Here is a 17,818-nt window from a genome sequence, read left to right as displayed (position 1 = left end):
AAGCTGGGGAAATTAGGATGTTTCCAGCCTGAAAAAGCTGCTGTGACCCAATGGCGGCCTTCCAGTGCCTGAAGGGAGCCTGCAAGAAAGATGGACGCTGCTTACAAGGGCCTGGAGTGACAGCACAAGGGGGAATTCCCACTGACAGAAGAGAAAGTTAGATGGGATATTGGGAAGAAATTCATCCCTGTGAGGCCCTGGCACAGGTTGCCCAGATAAACTCTGGCTGCCGGATCCCTGGAAGTGTTCATGTCCAGGATGGACGGGGGGCCTGGAGCAACCTGATCTAGCGGTACTTGTCTCTGCCCATGGCAGGGGTGGAACGGGATGATCTTTAAGTTCCGTTCCAAGCCAGGCGTTCTAAGCCAAGCTCTGTGACAGGAAAAGCCCGCGGTGACACCCGCCCGGCCCGTCCCGGGGCGCTGGGCAGAGCGGCGGGCACCCCCCAGCCCCGCGGGCAGCCGGCGGTGCCCGGGAAGCGCTTTCTGTGCAGCGCCTGCCGGGAAGGAAGGAAGGGAGGAGGGAAGGTCGAAGGGGCGGAGCCGCGATACCCGGCATGGCCGTGGCCGCCGCTGCCCGCCGCGCTCTGTGCGCGCTGCTGCTGGGCCGGGGCCCGGCGCTGCCGCCCGCGCTGCGCCTGCCCTGGCCCCGGGCCCGGCCCGGCCCGGCCCCGGCCCTGCTCTCGGCCTCGGCCCTGCTCTCGGCCCCAGCCCCGCTCCGCGCCGCCCTCCGCGCATACAGCCAGGTACGGCCGCGGGAAAATGGCGGGCACCGACCCCTGCGGGAAACCGCGGCCTCCCGCCCTCACCCGGGGCTCTTCTCGTGTGTCCGCGCCAGGTCACGGATGCTCCGTCCCACGAAGGCCGCCTGTCAGAGGAGAAGCCCGCCTCACCCAAGGCGGAGAGCGACACTGTCTACCTCATCAGGGCAGAAGGATTCCCGTTCTCGTGCACCGAGGAAGATGTCCTTACCTTCTTTGATAGTATGGGTGTTCGTTTTCCTGGCTAACTGTTCTGCATGCTGGTATTAGCCCATTAGCTCATGCCTGCTTAACAGAGGGAAAATATAGAGATCGTTAGCCAGAGAAAGATGAGGTCTTATTATTGCTGCAAAATTATTCACAACTGACACATATAAAGGGAATAATAATCAACATCCAAACTGCTGGACACTGACTAGAATCTCATCCTTATGGTCTCTTAAATTTATTTGCACGCGTCTTTCTCTTCTTAATCAGTGTCTCCAGAGCAAAGGCAATGCAAATCAAAGTGATGCTCTTACAGGCCATTATGGCTGGCCCAAACTCCTCTCTTTTTAAGAAACTGGAGGGTTTTACTAATTAGTTCAAACTGCAGTGTTGTTTTCTGATTCTTATTCATAGCTTCTATATACCTTTGTGGGGCTGATCCTCCGTACTGTCAGACAGTGCTGCATCCTCCCAGAGGTCAGATGCAAGTTTTTAAATTACTTGCTAGCCTGCCAAACTAAAGCAAGTCAGTGTGACGTTAGACTTCATGTTAGAAATGCAGGTGTGCTGCCCTTTGTTCTGCAGTGCTGAGGGGACAGGCCTCCAGCCCTGCAGTCAGGGCACAGAGATCCCCGTGTCTGATGCAGTGCTGTGTGTCCCTTGGTTTGCAGGCTGTAGAATTCGGAACGGTGAGAACGGGATACACTTCCTCTTAAACAGGGATGGGAGGCGCAGGGGGGATGCCTTGATCGAGCTGGAGTCCAAAGCAGACGTGCAGAGAGCCCTGGAGAAGCACCTGAGGTACATGGGCCCACGCTACGTGAAAGGTGGGTTTGGAGCAGCGGGAGTTAACATTGCAGTGAAATTCCCCAGGGAATGAATGAGAGCTCCTTGGGTAGTGCAGAGGCACAGCAGGGGAGCAGAGCAGCGGATCAGCCACCATTGGGCCAAAATGTCCTGGGCTGGCCAGGGAAAGCAGAGGGGCAGGAGCACGGAGCATGGGCTGGGGGAGGAAACAGCATGGAGCTTTGCGGGGGGAAGGCTGCCTTAGGAGAGGGAGGGAGTGCCTGCAGAGCGCTGCCTTGCAGTGCCCTGTGGGACAACCCTCCATGGCTGCATTCCTTGCAGTGTTTGAGGTGCACGACAGCGACGTGGAGGGCTTGCTGCGCAGCCTGCGCGACGAGTCGCAGGCCATGAGCGACGGAGTGGTGCTGCTCCGAGGCCTCCCCTTCACCTCCACCGAGGAGGACATTGCAGATTTCTTCTCAGGTAACAGCCTGGGCCATGCCCTTCCTTTACCAGGCATTCACTTCCTTAAGTAGATGCTGTTGTTCCTCACAGGACAAGGCAAAACACGTGCAGCCTCAAACACCTTAAACACCCCAAGGAGTTGCTGTTCCCCAGAAGTCACACAGGCTTTCTGAGCACCCTGCAGATTTTCCCTGCCCCTCTGACCTTGTGCAGGTCTAGCCCAGGATCAGTACTTTCAGCACTCTGATTTTGGGCCAGGAGGAATTAAGGAAAAAAACTACCATAATAAGAGAAAATTTCAAGACCATTTGTGCTCTGGATCTATTTGCTGTCCAGAAGCTGGATTCACTTACTTGAAACCTCAGATTGATTCCTTTTTTAATTAAGTCTTCTGTTAAAACTTCCTTAAAGCAATAAAAAATGGAGTTTAAAAAAGCTACTTAGGCCATCGTGAGCAGTTGTTTCAGAACTATTTAGCTGCCCAATTAGCTTGTCAAAAACCAGAAAAATCAGAAGGGGAAAAAAAAAGGCTTTCTGAGCTATAGCACAGATTTCTGCCACAGTCAATGCCTTTTTCTCCCCTGCCATCTCTAGGTCTGAAAATCACAGACATTGCTTTCATTTACCGGGGAGACAGAAGAACAGGAGAAGCTTTTGTGCAGTTTGCCACTCCGGAAATGGCAGCTAAGGCCCTGCTGCGGCACAGGGAATATATGGGAAGCAGGTACGTGCTTCCCTGGACTTCAGGGGCCAGGAGAATGTGTTGTGAGGCACCTGTGGGACTTGGAGCTTCCTGCTGGGTGAAACAGCTCATCTCACACTCACAGTGTGATTCAGGGGGGCCTCCTAGAAAGTCTCCAGATTTTCAGGTATTCCTGAAGGCATTCTCATCCCAATGAAAAGGGGTGACAGCCTCCAGAGTGGGGAACACTAGATAGACGCAGTCTGCCCAGGCCTCAGTGTCCTGTGCCTCCTTCAGACACGTGATCCTACCAGATTTACAGCAGGTTCCTCCATACTTTGGGCAGTTTTGGCAGCTGCCCTCCTACCCTTCAGCCCATTGCCCAGCACAGCCTGTGCTTCCTCTCAAAGAATGTCTGTTTGAAGCACCTGCCTGGAGTCCATTCCCAGCAGAGACTGCTGGCCAGCACTGCACCATCTCCCACCTCTTGGGTGGCCACATCCCCTTGGGAATTACACCATTTTATTCACCTGAGCCCTGTGCCACACACTTGCTTCATAAGAACCTCCTTCCTCTCAAACAGAAGCACAAGGCCACCTTTTCCCAGAGTCATAATATAATTTAGGTTAAAAAAGGCCTTTAAGATCATTGTGTCCAGCTATTAACCTAAACAGTGCCCTGCCCAGCCCCAAACCCTGTCTGTAAGCACCACATCCACACAGCTTTTAAATTAGCTGTACTCAGAAAAGAAAACCCAAACAACCAAGGCTGCATTTCCCTGCTGAGTTTTCTGACTTCAGTAATCTATAAAACTTTATCTGTACCCCACATATTAAAAGTTTTCCAAACCTTACCTCTCCCCCTGCACACCAACTTCCTTTTATTTCCTTGCTTCCTGTTTCCAGACTGCATTTCTTTGTGTTTGTCAATCTCCCCGCTCATACTAAAAGCAAACAGCTGCTCCACAGGCAGAATTTGATTGATTAATTACTTAATTGATTTAATAGGACTTGCCTTTTCTTGAGTAGAGCCTAATTCCAAATCTACTGTTAATTGTTTTCTGTCAGAACAAGAGCTGACCTGACTCATCCATCTGGCTCACACACCTCCATTTCCATGTGATTAGCCAAGAAATTGAGGGGTTTTCAAATTTGCTGGCACCTGGCTCCCATCCATTATTCCTGGTTTTATCCAGAGCTGGCCTCCAGCAGCACCCAATGCTGAGTGGGGACTCGGAGGTGCTGAGCTGTCGGCCTGTACCCAGGGTTACTTCCCTTACTCTGGCTGCTCCCTTCAGGAAGGGTGGAAGGCCCCCTCCCTTGGATGTCCATATTTCCTTTTCATCACACTGTTCCTTCAGGGATCTGGAAATTGCCTGATTTAACACTGCTGGTGAAATCCCATCCATTTCATAGGTATATAGAAAATTTAAGGGCTCCACTGAAGTGTTTCCTGTGACTGTGTGCATCTTGTGCCTCTACCTGTTCTGAGACCTGTTTTGGGGCTGGGTAGGGTGATTTGGGGTTTGTAGGAATCAGTGCAGTTGTGCCAGTGAAATGAGTTAATTCTTCAGTGCCTTGGCAGGGCTCTCACCCCCAGTACCTGAGCAGGGCCAAGGCAGGACACAGCTGGAAGGTGCTTTCTCCAAGGCCTGAGTGCCAGGTGTGCCATGTTCTCTCTCCCTTTGGGCTGCAGGTACATAGAGGTGTACGTGAGCAGAAAGCACCAGATGCAAAGGCACATGCCCTACAGCAGGCAGCTGACAGCCTATTCCAGGGCCAGAAGAGAGTATGAGTCCATCTCTGAAGACAGGGGCTGGAGAGACACTGTAGGCTCCCACGCTGAAGGAGAAATCAGTGAGTCCCTCCCTGTTGTGAGTGCTCCTCGAGGCCCCTTTGTGTCATCTCACATACTCATGGCTATCACATGAGGGAGGGCAGCACTGCAGGCACTAGTAATGGTTTTTTCCCTCCTTTCCACAGAACTGAGCAGGGAAGGAACAGAAAGCTCCAGGAACGTTTCAGAGTCTGAGATTGCCTCATCACCACCACAGCATTTTGTCCACATGAGGGGTTTTCCTTCCCAAGCTAGTGCCCAGGATATAATAAATGTGAGTAACAGGCTATGGATGGAGTGTGGCTCTGTCATTACCTGTGAAAACCCTCAGGGATTGCAGGCTCCTAATTAATTGGTGTCTGTTGGTCCTCAATGCCATGTGGCTTTGAACAGCTCTGGCCTCAGGCACAGCACAGATCTGCTCCTCTCCATGAATAAGAAAGAATTAAGGCTGGCTGGGATGTCTCAATATCCGTCACTGGGCTTGAGGAGCCCTTGAGAATCTAAAGCAAATTTCAGAGTAGCTGACTGCACAGAAATGTTAACAGTGTACACGGAGCTGCACCGGTGTGTACAGAACATGGGTGCAGTGTGAGGACTTTTGTTCCTGGTGGGAGTTCCTATGCCAGGAGCTCACAGGGGGTGGGACAGCTGGTTGGGGACTGCCTGCGCTTCACCCAGATGGATCAGAGAGCCTTTTGTTGCTCAGGAGCTCAGACCCCCCTCCATGGGTTGGTGGGTTTTGGGAGTAAAAGCACTGAGTTTCTGGGGAACAGGGTGTGTTATTGTTGTTTCTTTCTCACCAAACTCTTTTCTCCTTTTCAGTTTTTTGCTCCGCTGAGGCCCACAAGGATCTTGGTGGAATATAACTCCCTTGGAGATGCCACAGGAGAGGCAGATGTGCATTTTGAGAGCCACGAGGACGCAGTCGCAGCGATGGCCAAGGAGGGGTCACAGATGGGTAAGTCAGAAAAAGAAAGGGGGTCCTACAGTCCTGGGATTGAGACCTCAGGGGGCTTGGCACAGCTGATCCAGCTGCTGTTGTACACTGTGCAGAGATCACTTGAGTGTGGCTTTCCAAGTTGTGATGTGCCGTGGACTTTGCAGAGAAAAAAAAAATCTAATGTAACACATGCAAGTGTCTGACCTCAGCCTACCTCTCTTCCCTTGCCCAGAGTGCAGTGCCATTGAATTGTTCCTGAACAAACATCCCAAGCGACAGGAGAACTGCTAGTGACAGCAGCACAGGTTTGGTGAGCACATCCCTCTCTGTCCTTCCTGCTCTCTTTGTAGCAATGCATGCCCCAGGCTCACAACCCAAAGGGTAAAACATAGAGGGGCTGAAGGGAACCACTCCTGGCCTGACAGCAGGTGTCCAGTCTGATCCCACAGCCTGCACCTCCAGATTCCACAGGTGCCAGTCCTGCAGCAGGAAAAGCTCTGCTGGGGTTATATTCCCTGGCAAAGAGAGGAAACATGGCTAAACATTTCCCAGAGATGTGGCCTCATAGCAATTAGTCTTTTGGATGGGGTGGGGTTTGATGTGACCATCAGAGAGGGTGGACAGCTTGTTCCATGAATTCCCCTCAGAAAGTGGGGGGTGGTGGTTGCTGCTCCCCAGGTCCTGGTCCCTGCAGCAGGGAGGGCAGCCCACCCATCCTGGGTTTGTCATCCAGGACAAGGACAAGCCCTTGGGGCAGGTTCAGGATGTGCAGTCCGACCTCTTTCCTGCATCCCACGCTTCTTTGGCAGCTCCCTCCTGTTGATGCTTGTGCTGGGGGAATTAAACACCCCCATCCCGTGTGCCTGTGCTGCAGCCCCACCTGAGCATGTCCTACCTAGAGTCTGGGGTATTTTACTATTGCCAAACTGCTCTATTTAATTCTAATAGAGGATTAAGTGGGAATAAAATGCAGTGGGCATTGGAGAAAAAAGGAAAACATGCACACTGAGAGAGTGAATGATTTATATTTTTCCTCTCCCTTGTTTTTAGGCCAGGCGAACACATTCCGTGGATATGAGCGTGAAGATCAGGTCCAAGTGTCAGCAGTCGGCAAGGAGGACATGCTAAGATTAGATCAGCCTTATGTAAGAGCTTGTAATAAATGTGACGTGTGGGGAGCTGCACCAGCTGCAGCGGGAATGGCCAGGACTCCAGAGTGGAGCAGTCCAGGGCCCCAGGTGCATCAGGCTGCATTAATAAAACACCAGGATTGCCATTTAACAGCTGACTGATCTAAGACCTCACACAGGTGCACACTGTTGCTCTGAATCCTCTCAATACCTCAAGCCCAAGAGGAATGGGATGGAAAGACCACTCAGGAGGCAGGATATGAATGATCAAGGGTTTTTTTTGTGTGGAACAAAATTAACATCAGAAAACCTGTCCCCCCCCCCGTTCCCAAGGTCCAGATGTGAGCCCACCCTGGCATCACACAGAATACCTGAGCACAGAGGGAGCTGGCAGCCAGCAGTCCTGCTCCCACCTTCCCAAAGGCCAGGCCTATGGCGGCCACCAGTGCTGGAGGGGGTCAGCCACCTCCCTGCTTCATGGAGTTTAATCCTCCATTTCCAGTTTAATGCTCTGTCTGGGTCTTATTTTCTCCTCTGGGGATGAGACACACTGGGGTTGGGTGCAGGAGTTCACACTGCTGGATGTGTACAGTAAGTACTCAAAACTATTGACACTAAATTCAGTGTTTTCTCCATTCACTGCCTGTGTCTCACCCCTTCTGAGAACTCAGAAATTCACTTGAATTCCAGGCTTTTGCTATTTCAGCACTGTTTAGAACTCCTGCCATACTTTAAGGGATATCAGCAAGGAAATGGGACAGAAGCTGCAGAGGAGGGGCAGAAGAGTAGAAGTTGGGTGGCTGAACATGCCAAGTGCTAAAAGGATGGAGGAGAGATGATTGCTGGTAGGAAGCAGTACCAACCATGTCCCGTATCTTGGCTCCAAGAGGCTTTTTAATGTAGTTCCAGCCAATCTAATGACTAAGGAATTAGTCATTAGTAAGGAATTAACCACTACCCCCTAACAACACCTGCCCAAACCCCAGTGCATTTGTCACTGCAATGCATGTCTTTTCTATGAGCTACAGGATATTCTGTGGTCTCGGAGACTGCAGGAGGGGCCAGTAGGAAAAGGAGTAAACACTCCTGTGACACCAGAACGCCACCACTGCTTTTTGGACTAGCAAAATCTCTTGAGGGAACAAAGTAACAAAGAATGATGTGGCACAAACCACGAAACCTCTCCGAACTGTTTGTGCAATTAAAATTTCTAACAGGTGAAAAGTGTCCCCTGGTTTTGATCGAACAGAAAGTGAAATGCCAAGTTTATTGTAACCATGTTTCCATGTGCGCAAGGCGGAGAGGTGGATCCAAGTGGCCCTAAACCTCTGTGTGATGGGGATTGGGCCCAGCCCCTAAAGCCCAGAGGGCGAACAGAACATTCACAGCTTGGTTTGGGGTGTCCCTGTGCAGACTTAAGCCCCTGGTCAGAGCCCTGAGCCAAGGAAATGCAGGGATGTGTTCACTGGTGGCCCACCTGCCCTGCTCATCACCCAGGGTTCCCAGGATGAGCCAGCCTGTCCAGGGCAAACAGGAAAGGGGAAATGGGATTTCAAGTGCAGCCAGATGTGAGGAATACCCACACTCCTGTTGGGTTTTGGGGAGCCATTGCTCAACAGCAGCACACACCCACACCACACACGTGAGGGTGAGAACACTCCCGACTTCTGCATGCAGACAACAGCTCTGGTTTGGGCAGGGGCTCCCAGAGTCCTGAGACTGCTCAGGTACACCTTGGGGCTGCCCCGTGTGACATTCCCAATGGAATTCTCCACAGCACAGGCTGAAGGGCTCAGACTGCTGTTTTAGTAACAGGAGATTCTAAACACCAAGAAGCTGCTTCCCATCCGACCTCCAAAGCACATGGGCAAGTGTCTTCACATTCCCCCTGAGAAGCTCCAGAAACACCATCAGGCACAGCCACTGTTTGTCACCTCTGTGCCACCTGTTCCCTACAAAGGGCTGCTGGAATACTGCTGGATGAGCCGCTGGTGGCAGGGGTTGCAGACACGCTCAGGGTTGATGCTGGACGGGAGGGGCAGCTCGTGCACTGAGCAGGCTTCACAGAAGGTGCCCCCACAGTTCTTGCAGATGTTCTGGAATGCAGGAAAAGGACAGAGCAGTCAAGGAGAGCTCCAGGTCTTGGCATATCAACTCAGGGAAGTGCAAACACTGAGCTAAAGAAGGGAAGAAGCTGCTACAGGGGAGGAAAACCAAACCACTGAACAGGGAACCATGACCCCATCAGCATTTAACAAAGTTATGTTAAGGGCAGAGGGGCCTGCAAGGGCTCATTTCTTAGAACACCTCACCAGCAGGAATCTGATTCCACAACAAAAAGCAGAGGGAACTCACAGTCACTGGGTGTGGGAGATGGCAGGTCAAGCCCAGGACTTGCCTTTCTTTGGCTCCGGCTGGCCTCCTCCTGGCAGAGCTGGCAGATCTCGGCGTGTCCAGGCCCCGACAGCTGCTCCTACAGCCCAAGCCAAAACCAAGAGATTCTGCTTTACACAGCTCCTGTGGCAGAGCTCAGCAGCAGCAAGGGGGGGAACTAAACATTGGGAACAAGCTGGCAGCAGCAGAAATTCCCAGTGGACAAGACAGCACAAGGCATACCAGTGGCTCTCTGGGGGTCTGGCTGTGCTTTGCCAGGTGCATGGAGGAGAAGGAGAGGATTTTAGTCCAGCTGATTTACAGGAAAAGAGCAAAACCACCAAGAAGGAGAATCACCCACCTGCTCTTCCTGTGTGCCACTGGGTGACCTACAAGGGAACAACAGCATCACTTGGAGCAGGCCTTCCCTCACCAGAGCCTTTAAATAAAACATCTGTGCTATCAGGGAATTCCCTCATCCCATCTTTAAAACCCTCCCCAGATTTTTGAGTAGCACTCCTGGTTCAATGGCAAAAGCAGAACAAAAATTTGCAAAATGCATTGAGGAGAGCAGGAAGACAGAGATCATGAACACAGAAAAGACTGTTGAGGTGCTACAGCACAACAGTTCGGCTTTAAACACAGGCCTGCATGTTTGATCCCTACCCCTGCTGTGAAATGCAGCAATAAAGCACCACAAGGCCTGTAAACCATCAACCTGACCCTCACTTGCCTAAACACTCCAGGTAAAATGGGTAAAAACCATCTCAGGCCTGGAAGGTTTTTAATATCTGGCAAAGCAGATGTGAACTGCTGAGGATATTTTCCTGATTAACTCATTGATTAACTCACTAATTAACTCAATGGACAGTGTGCCTCGAGGGCACAGCAGAGCCCTGACAGTCAGAGCACTTCCAATGCGCTGTTCCATCCCGAGCCAAAGCCTCAGCACTGAGCTGTGCCCAGGGGCTTTGAGAACACCTTTTATCTCCTAAAACCAAATACTCAAATCCTGCTGCAAGAATCCTCTGTAATAATTCCGTTTGAAAACAAGTGACCTGAACCACAATTTTACACAGCTATCATCTTAAAACCACACTTGAAGTTCTTTATCCAACAGCTTCTCTTGAGGAGGTCTGAACACCCTTCTCCTTTCCCTCACCAAAGATACTTTGTCATTAGTCCCAAAGGTCCTGCATTTAGCTTACCAAGGATTCTTGAGTCAGAAGAATTAGCAAACAGCAGGTTTAGATGGAAAAGAATTCAAAGGTAAATTCTTTTCCCATCTGAAAGCTTTTCCCATCTGAAAGCACTGATGGCAAACAACAGAACCTGCTCCTTCCCTTGGAGAGCTATGGAAAAACAGCAGAGAACTCAACCAAGGGCATGAGGTTGCAAATCCTTCTTAAAAAGGGAAGTTGGACTATTCCCAACTCCCTGTTGGCACAGAAATTGGAGAGGGGAAAGCAGGACTTGGGAAAGGAGAGGCAGAGATGAGATTTGTTTCCTTCCTCACCTGTGTGGCAGGACACTGTTCTCTCTCAGCGGCTGCTTCAGTTTAGCATTTTCTTCCTGGACTTGGAGCTTCCCATCCTGCCAAAAAGAAACACTCACCCATCAGCTGCACTAGAGGAGAACTCCAGCTTCACTCCTGCCACACTGCAAGGGGAGAAGTGGCACTGCTATTCTGGGATACTGCTCTGCCCCTCCTTGGCACAGAGGGGTATCTGGGTCCCAGTTTCCCCTGGGAGAAGCTCTCAGGGCTTTCTCTCTCTGTGCCTCTCAGAGGTGGGCAGGAGTCCCACGACCTCCTGTTGCCAGGAGCCACAGCCACCAGTTCTTATTTGCAGAGCAGAGGCTGAGAACGAACATGGGCTTAAGAAGTTTTGTAAAAGCTGACCAGAGACAAACTTTCCCATCCAGCAAAGAAAAGAATCCTCTTCTTCTCCCCAACTGGGTCACAGCTGAGCCATGAGACCTAGAGCACTTCACTGAGATTGCGCAATACTGGTCAAAAAAGACAAAATGGTCTGCACCATTCAAGCAGACCAGAGAGAAGCAAGGAACTGCAGAAGCCATCTCTGTTACTGCATAGTTCTCACTGCAATTCAAACTGCCTGTCCAGAATGTATAAAAATCTTCCCAAAGCTGCTCTGGTTGTGACACATGAGCAACAACCATTTTACTGCCTGAGAAAGCTCAGTAAAAGCAAACGAGCCAAGGGAAAGTGTACCTCAAACCCAAGCCAAAACCCAAGTCACATTACCTGTCTGAGCCAATTCTTTGGGCCTTTTTTGCTTTCTTGGCTGCGCTGGTGACTGTGAGACCATCTGTCTCTTTCCCGCCTTAGCTCCAGTTCTAGGTGGCTCCTGGAATGCCAGGTGGAATTATGAATAAAGGACAGTTTGGGGACACTTGGCATTGACAACTGATGAGTTGTTTGACCCTTTGTTCACACCCCTAACTCAAGAGCTAAAACTGCTTCTTGGAACCCAAGGCTGCCTTGCAGTGTGTTTAGCCATAATGTGTCAGGATGAAAAAATCTCCAAGTCCTTCATCTAATTCTGGCACCATTCAGCATCCAACTGATGCAAAACCAGACCCATTTTCCCTTGTCCTCCTGAGCTCACCCGTGCACACTCAGGACCTCACACCAATTGCTGACCAAAGCCACTTTGTCATCAGTTTTTGAAAAAAAGAGCAGCTTTTGAAAAAAAGAAATAAAAAGCTGGGCCAGGAGGGGAAGAAGGGACAAAAACCTCCATGCATCCAGCAATGCTCCCAGAGTTCATCCAAGTGACCTTGCAACAAGCCACAGATGGGTTAAGGCTGAAGGAGATGCTCTTCTCTTTTAAGGAAAGAGATTTGTCTGTGTCCCTGTCACTGCTCAAGTGATGAGGGTGCAGGGAAGAGGTGATGGCTTTTGACAAGGTCTCTGTTCAAGTTCCAGCAAAACTAAGAGCAGTTCCAACAGGGAAAAATCTATGTTAAAGTACTGTATGTCAGATAAATCAACCAAAATGACTGTCCTTGCTCCAGCACCTTCAGTGTTTGCTCCAGGCAGAGACTTGGCTGCTCAATCCCTGCCCAGGAGCAGCAAATTGTTAATGTCAGCTTTGACTTCCCAAATATCACAGAATCACAGAAGGTTTGAATTGCCAAGCACCTTACAGACTATCTTGTTCCACACTGTGCCACAGGCAGGGACACCTTCCACTGCATCAGATTGCTCCAAGCCCTGTCCAACCTGGCCTTGACCACTTCCAGAGATGTTACCAAGGACTTCCCTCCCTGGAGTTACACCTTGTGCCATCTAACACACAATCTGCCTCACTCCCTTCTCCATCCCCTGCTGCCCTCTGCCACCATCCCCCGTCTCTCCCTGGCCACAGCACTACCAGCCCAGAAAAGAGGTTGGAAAAGGGTCTCTTCACCGCTGCCTGGAGAGCTCTTCCACTTCCAGCTGGAGGCTGTTGATTTTGTCCCCAAACTCCTGCTTGAAGAGCCGGTTGTCCTGCAGGGCCTGCTGCCGCTCCTTCTCTGCCTGTCGCAATCTGGATTTGAGCCACATGAACTTGTGATAAAAAACAAAAGCCATGGTGGGGAGGAAGACTGAGTTTAACCAACAAATGAAAAACCCAGTGAAAAGGTAAAGCCAAAAAAAGAGAATGGTAAAAACAATGGAAAGGAGGAAAAAAAGTTCAAAGCAAAGCAAAATGTAGGTGAACCAGGCAGAAGCTCTCATTTTCAATAGTTTTTATTCTATCACTACAGTTTACAGCCATTAGATGAGAAACAGAAAACATCACTTTTATCCAGATTCAAAGCAAACCTCAAGTACACAGAATTTTAAGTCCAATTGGAGTTTAATGTATGTTACATTTCACCTTTGCACGGGTAACTGGAACTTGGAACATAGGTTGTAGCTACTCTATTGAGAATTAGTGCATGTTCCTGGTCTCTCCCACGGATGGACACTTGGGCTCAAGCCCCAGGCATCAGTACATCACCACATTCCCACTCGGGGCCTGACATCAGAAGCAGCCAGATCCCTAAATCTGTCTGACTTCAGCACAGACCTCACCATCCAACACCCTGTTCCTACAGCAGAACTGTGCCAAGGGGCAGGGGCTTCCGGCTCTAACCACCTGTTTACGCTCCTTGATCAAAGCTTCCACCTTTCCCTTAGGATTACTTGTGCTGCAGGGAGTTAGGATGAGTTTCTAGTAGCAGGTTACTGAGGGGTGAGTTTTATAGGTTCAAGCATGCAGCTTGGGCATGGCAGGGAAGTTCCCAGCAGGGCTGTGCTGGAAGCCTGGGGAACAAGCCCCACAGTGGCCCACGCTCACTTCCATGGGGTCCAGGCTGAGCCCCGTGGAATTTTTAAACACTTGGAGGTGTTCCCTCCCGGGCTTGTCACATTTGCCAGCCACAGCCTCAAGGAGCACTGACCCACAGGTCAAAGGGAGGACTGGCGCCAAAGAACCACTACAGGCATCTCACCACAGCAAAAATCCCTTATTCGACACAGAAACTCCCCAAATCCAACCTTCCAAAAGAGAAAATACCTTGAGGAGCACTTACAAACCTAAAGCCTGCCAGAGGCCAGCACAAGGACTTCAGTGATCAGAGAATGTTAGTTTATAATAGTTCAAGCTACAGTTACTTCAGATTTTGCACCTGGGTTTTAAACTGACAATTATTTTTCGTATTAAGAGGCATTTCTAAGCTTTAGCTCTTGTTCCATTAGCAAATTCCATTTGTTTTGAGCAAGGCAAACTCACAAAAAAATGCAACAAGTGTAAAAGGCAACTCTTTTCAGCCACCAACTACTGGGACAAGTAAACTGCAAGGACCAAATTTCCATCTCCACTCCCCACTGCTGCACACTGGGTTCCTTCTCCTTTTTTTAATGTGTTTTTGCTTCCTTTAAACAAAGATCAGATTATTTTTTATAAAACTGGTAACTTCCCTTTCTGGGAAGGGGAGAGACCTCGCAAAACACCTCTCCTCCGCTTCCTTGGGTCAGGAAGGACCACAGGGTTTGTCTGGAGAGATTCCTGGCAGAGGTAGAAGCAATGCAAAGAGAAGGAGGTTTCCACTGAACTTAGCACTCTATCGTGTTACTCTAAGACACCTATAGCTACTAATTCTGGACACATGAAGTTTAAAGGAATAAGGATAAGTCCCCACCCTCCCCCCAGGTCCCTAAGGCAGAATCCAGGCAGGCTGGTTACGGGAGGGCCGGTGTTCCCGGTGCTGGGCCAGCGTTGCGCCTGCTCGGCTCGGACTCGGGGCTGGACCCACGGAACAGAAGAGAACAGGGAATGGCTTGGGGTACGCACACAACTACTGTCAACAACTTCCAGGGATGCATTTCTCGTCTACTTCACAAAAGGGCAATACAGAGAAGGAGCTGACTGTCCCGAGCTGGCCGCGGCCCCGTGCTGCCACAGGCGGCGACGGCAGCGGCCGGGCACGGCCACCTCGGCTGCTCCTGGGGCGCTCCCAGGCCAGCTCCTTGGTACTGGTAAATGGCAGGGTTGGGGATCTTTATACCTGACTACATCTCATCAGAAAAACTCACTGATTTTAAAAACTCGGCAAATTCCAAATCAACTTTGGGTGACAATTAACATTTGAACAGTTGCTTTTAGCAATTCTCAAGTTCTCTCCTCATAAATGAGTTCTGATGTCAGAGCTGTGAGGTGGCCAGACATAAAAATGTCTAATGATGCTTCTGGATCAGTTTGTTTGCTGCACTATTTAAGGTTTTTGCCTGTTTCACCAAATCCTTTTCACTGTATAAGTAAGTCAGAATGAGGATGATGAGAAAACAGAAAAAATAAGAACAGCAAGAGAAAAAGAACACATGAATTAGCTGAGTAGGTATCATGAAACATTTTTAAACACAAACTTGTTTTAAAGAAAATCACCCTGTCTACAGAAACCCTAAAATGAGAGGACCCAATGGAGTGCAATGCACTGCTCATTAATCAGGTCCCAGAGGTGCTGCTCCCACTGCTCCCCTCAAGCAGCTCTGTCTAGCAGAGCACTGGGACTCTCCCCTGGCCCATTCTGGATCCATGGGACACTACAGTAAAGGACATACCAGTGGATACTGGCTCAAGTTTCCTGTCTTACCTTTGTTCCAGCTGTTTGATGGTGGCAGCCATCTGATTTGTTTTTTCTTCCAAGCGGCTGTTTAATTCACTCTTCTGTTTCACTCCCATGTCTGAACTCTGGGAAAAGGAGCAGTGGGGGTTGGTGTAACGAGTAGTAAATCCCAGATAAACCCCCATAAATCATTTGTCACACAAAACAACAGGGCAAAAGGTAAAGAGGCAGTAAAAAGTGCTGGAAAAGCAAATGCCAGGTCAGTATTGCAAGGACAAATATCTTGCCTTAGAGGTGCAGGCTCCATTTGGACCCTGCAACAGGGCAATGCCACCAACCATAAAGCTTCCTGCATATGGAAAATGCATGATGCAGTGCTTGCCAATATCCAATATCTTAATATAATTCAGCTGCTTTGAACAAAGCCATTGGCTCCAAGAGAGCAGAAGCAACTCTTTCCTGCTGGCAAGTTGATTTTGGGATCTATTCTGAGCATTGTGTTGCTGTTTGGAGTCTGCTTGTGTCACCACACATGAGTCACACCAGGGGCCCTGCACACCAGACTCTGCTGGAACACAAGCTCCCACGGCTCTATTCACACCACAAAACCACCCAAGATGCTTTCCCTGTCTCTCACACAAATTTCTGGACCATGATGGATTTTTGTTCAGAACAAACTGCCTTCACCTTTACCCTCCACATGTTCCCGTATGCTCACAGTAAGATAGGAGTGCACTGCACAGCCTGTGACCCTTTCACACCCAGTACCTCTCCAACAGGCAGGAGGAATAAATGCACAGCAGCTCTCACTTCCATCTGGAATTCCCTGCATTTCCGTAGCTCCCTACCTGCAGCTTGAAAGACAGTTCATGCTTTAGAGCCCTGAGATCGTCCAGCTGCTGCCTGAGTGCCACCAGCGCATCCTGCTTTTCACAGACATCCTTCTCCAGCATCTTCATGGCCAGCTCCATCTCCTGCCGCATTCCAATCTGCGCCTCCAGCTCCTTCTCCACATCCTGGAACACAAGGAGTCCTCAGCATCTCCAGGAGCTGCCCTCATGACCCAGGGGTATCCACCCTTCCCTTCTGACCACACAGTCCCTACCCAAAAGTGTGCTGCTGCCACAACTTCAGAGTCACACATCTGACACGTGCCTTAAGGAGAATAACTCCCCAGTTTTCAGTCCAGTATCACAGCCAGGTGTGCAGCATGGCTAGCAGAGAGTCAGGGAATTCTGCATGGGCCTGTCTTTAGGATGGAGGGGGGTCTAAGGAAAGATTTTATTTCCCAAAGCAGAAATTACTTCCTTAATACCTTCAGGCCAGGCATTTTTCTCCCCACGCATGTATCGAACAAGAGCTCATGACCCTCCGCAGCCCTGTGGGGTGAGCCCCGAGCCCCCCAGTCCTCACCAGGCGCAGCTGAGTCTCCTCCTTGAGCTGCTTCCGTGCCTCAGTCAGTGCCTGCCCGTCAGCACTTCTGTCCTTGGTGGCCTGAGGTAACAGACACAGTTCACTTGGTATTGGGTACTGCCAGCCCTCACTTGACCTCATTACTGGCTTTTCCCCAAAACTTGGAATTCTGCAATAATTCAGGACAAACCAGCACAACTCTTATTTCCTGATTTGCCTGTCCCCCCACACAATAAGTCCCCCTTCCTCCCATCCCCTGACACCTTGCCCAGTGCACTTTAAGCTGTGGGAGCTCCCAGCTCCGTGCACACTCCCTGCTCCATCCCTATGGGCAGGCAGGACTCCCTGTGGCAGGGCCCATCTGTTCCCTCTGCACAGGGCCCACCTGCCATTCCCCTAATCCCCTGTGGGGTTTGTCTGAGACAGGCAAGGAAATGAACTCTGTTCCAAACCAGGCATTCAGGCTGGGCCTGCCCCAGGGCTCAGCAATCACACGCAAACACACACCCACAGCCACAAACACACACCAACCTTCCGGCTGGACTCCAGGATGTAGGAGCTTTCCTCCTTAACCCGCTCCATCTCTTCCTGCAGTGTAATGATCCTGTTGTTGGCAACTGCAAGCTGGGAACAGAACACAACAGTTAATGCACCAAAAACATACTTGACTTCTTTTTTTTTTCTCTCCTGACCCCAGCAGATGAGGAAGATTTGGCTGGAAACCAAGGAGGATGAGCAGCACACAGCATCCTTAGGGACGGGACACCTGGCCCAGAGGAATTCCCAGGGATGACAGCACTGCAGAGCAACAGATTAATGTAAGTGTTTGGTCAAAGGCAAAAGGAACTTCAGAAACCCCTTCTGGCTTTGTAACTCGCACACAGGAGCAGCTCAGAGACATTCCAAGGGATCAGCCATGCTGTCCTGTGACAAACCCAAACAGAACTCCTGGATGGGAGTGTGAGTCCTTGGCAGAGCTCAGGCCCAATACACAGGGCTGTGATGTGTGACACAGGCAGGCACTGTCACCATAGCCTGCTCTGCACATGCTGCAACTTCCCTTGGCAGCTTCATAGCCAAACCCCAAAACCACTGCAGGCACCACT

General features: G+C 50.4%; 2 protein-coding genes across 12 annotated transcripts in view; one reads left to right on the top strand and one right to left on the bottom strand.

The window, feature by feature from the left end:
- Positions 1-523: 523 nt before the first annotated feature.
- Positions 524-6,960, top strand: GRSF1 (G-rich RNA sequence binding factor 1). 2 transcript variants are annotated; one of them, XM_054632976.2, is made up of 10 exons: positions 524-745; positions 838-982; positions 1,639-1,794; positions 2,096-2,236; positions 2,813-2,942; positions 4,596-4,756; positions 4,883-5,010; positions 5,562-5,697; positions 5,912-5,984; positions 6,730-6,960. In XM_054632976.2, the coding sequence occupies exons 1-9, from the start codon at positions 557-559 to the stop codon at positions 5,968-5,970; spliced, it is 1,245 nt and encodes a 414-aa protein (XP_054488951.2). In that variant the 5' UTR covers positions 524-556; the 3' UTR covers positions 5,971-5,984; positions 6,730-6,960. The 2 variants fall into 2 exon arrangements, with proteins under 2 accessions (XP_054488951.2, XP_054488950.2); XM_054632975.2 differs by having other exon boundaries at positions 5,912-5,989.
- Positions 6,961-8,041: 1,081 nt separating this feature from the next.
- Positions 8,042-17,818, bottom strand: part of RUFY3 (RUN and FYVE domain containing 3) — a 31,979-nt gene continuing 22,202 nt past the window's right edge. For 6 of the 10 annotated variants that reach the window (XM_077176832.1, XM_077176833.1, XM_077176835.1 and 3 more), the window contains 10 exons: positions 17,244-17,336; positions 16,713-16,793; positions 16,148-16,315; positions 15,327-15,424; positions 12,617-12,736; positions 11,449-11,551; positions 10,699-10,775; positions 9,544-9,571; positions 9,208-9,282; positions 8,042-8,905 (listed from right to left, as the gene is read on the bottom strand). In XM_077176832.1, coding sequence (XP_077032947.1) covers positions 8,762-8,905; positions 9,208-9,282; positions 9,544-9,571; positions 10,699-10,775; positions 11,449-11,551; positions 12,617-12,736; positions 15,327-15,424; positions 16,148-16,315; positions 16,713-16,793; positions 17,244-17,336 — 987 coding nt within the window. In that variant the 3' untranslated portion in view covers positions 8,042-8,761. Of the gene's footprint in view, positions 8,906-9,164; positions 9,283-9,543; positions 9,572-10,698; positions 10,776-11,448; positions 11,552-12,616; positions 12,737-12,923; positions 14,984-15,326; positions 15,425-16,147; positions 16,316-16,712; positions 16,794-17,243; positions 17,337-17,818 lie in introns of those variants that run through there. The other 4 variants (XM_077176838.1, XM_077176840.1, XM_054632972.2 and 1 more) reach the window with 2 other exon arrangements.

The sequence above is a fragment of the Agelaius phoeniceus genome, chromosome 4 (genome assembly GCF_051311805.1).
Source record: "Agelaius phoeniceus isolate bAgePho1 chromosome 4, bAgePho1.hap1, whole genome shotgun sequence".
Classification (NCBI taxonomy): Eukaryota; Metazoa; Chordata; class Aves; order Passeriformes; family Icteridae; genus Agelaius; species Agelaius phoeniceus.
This window is presented reverse-complemented; position numbering and strand designations above follow the sequence as displayed.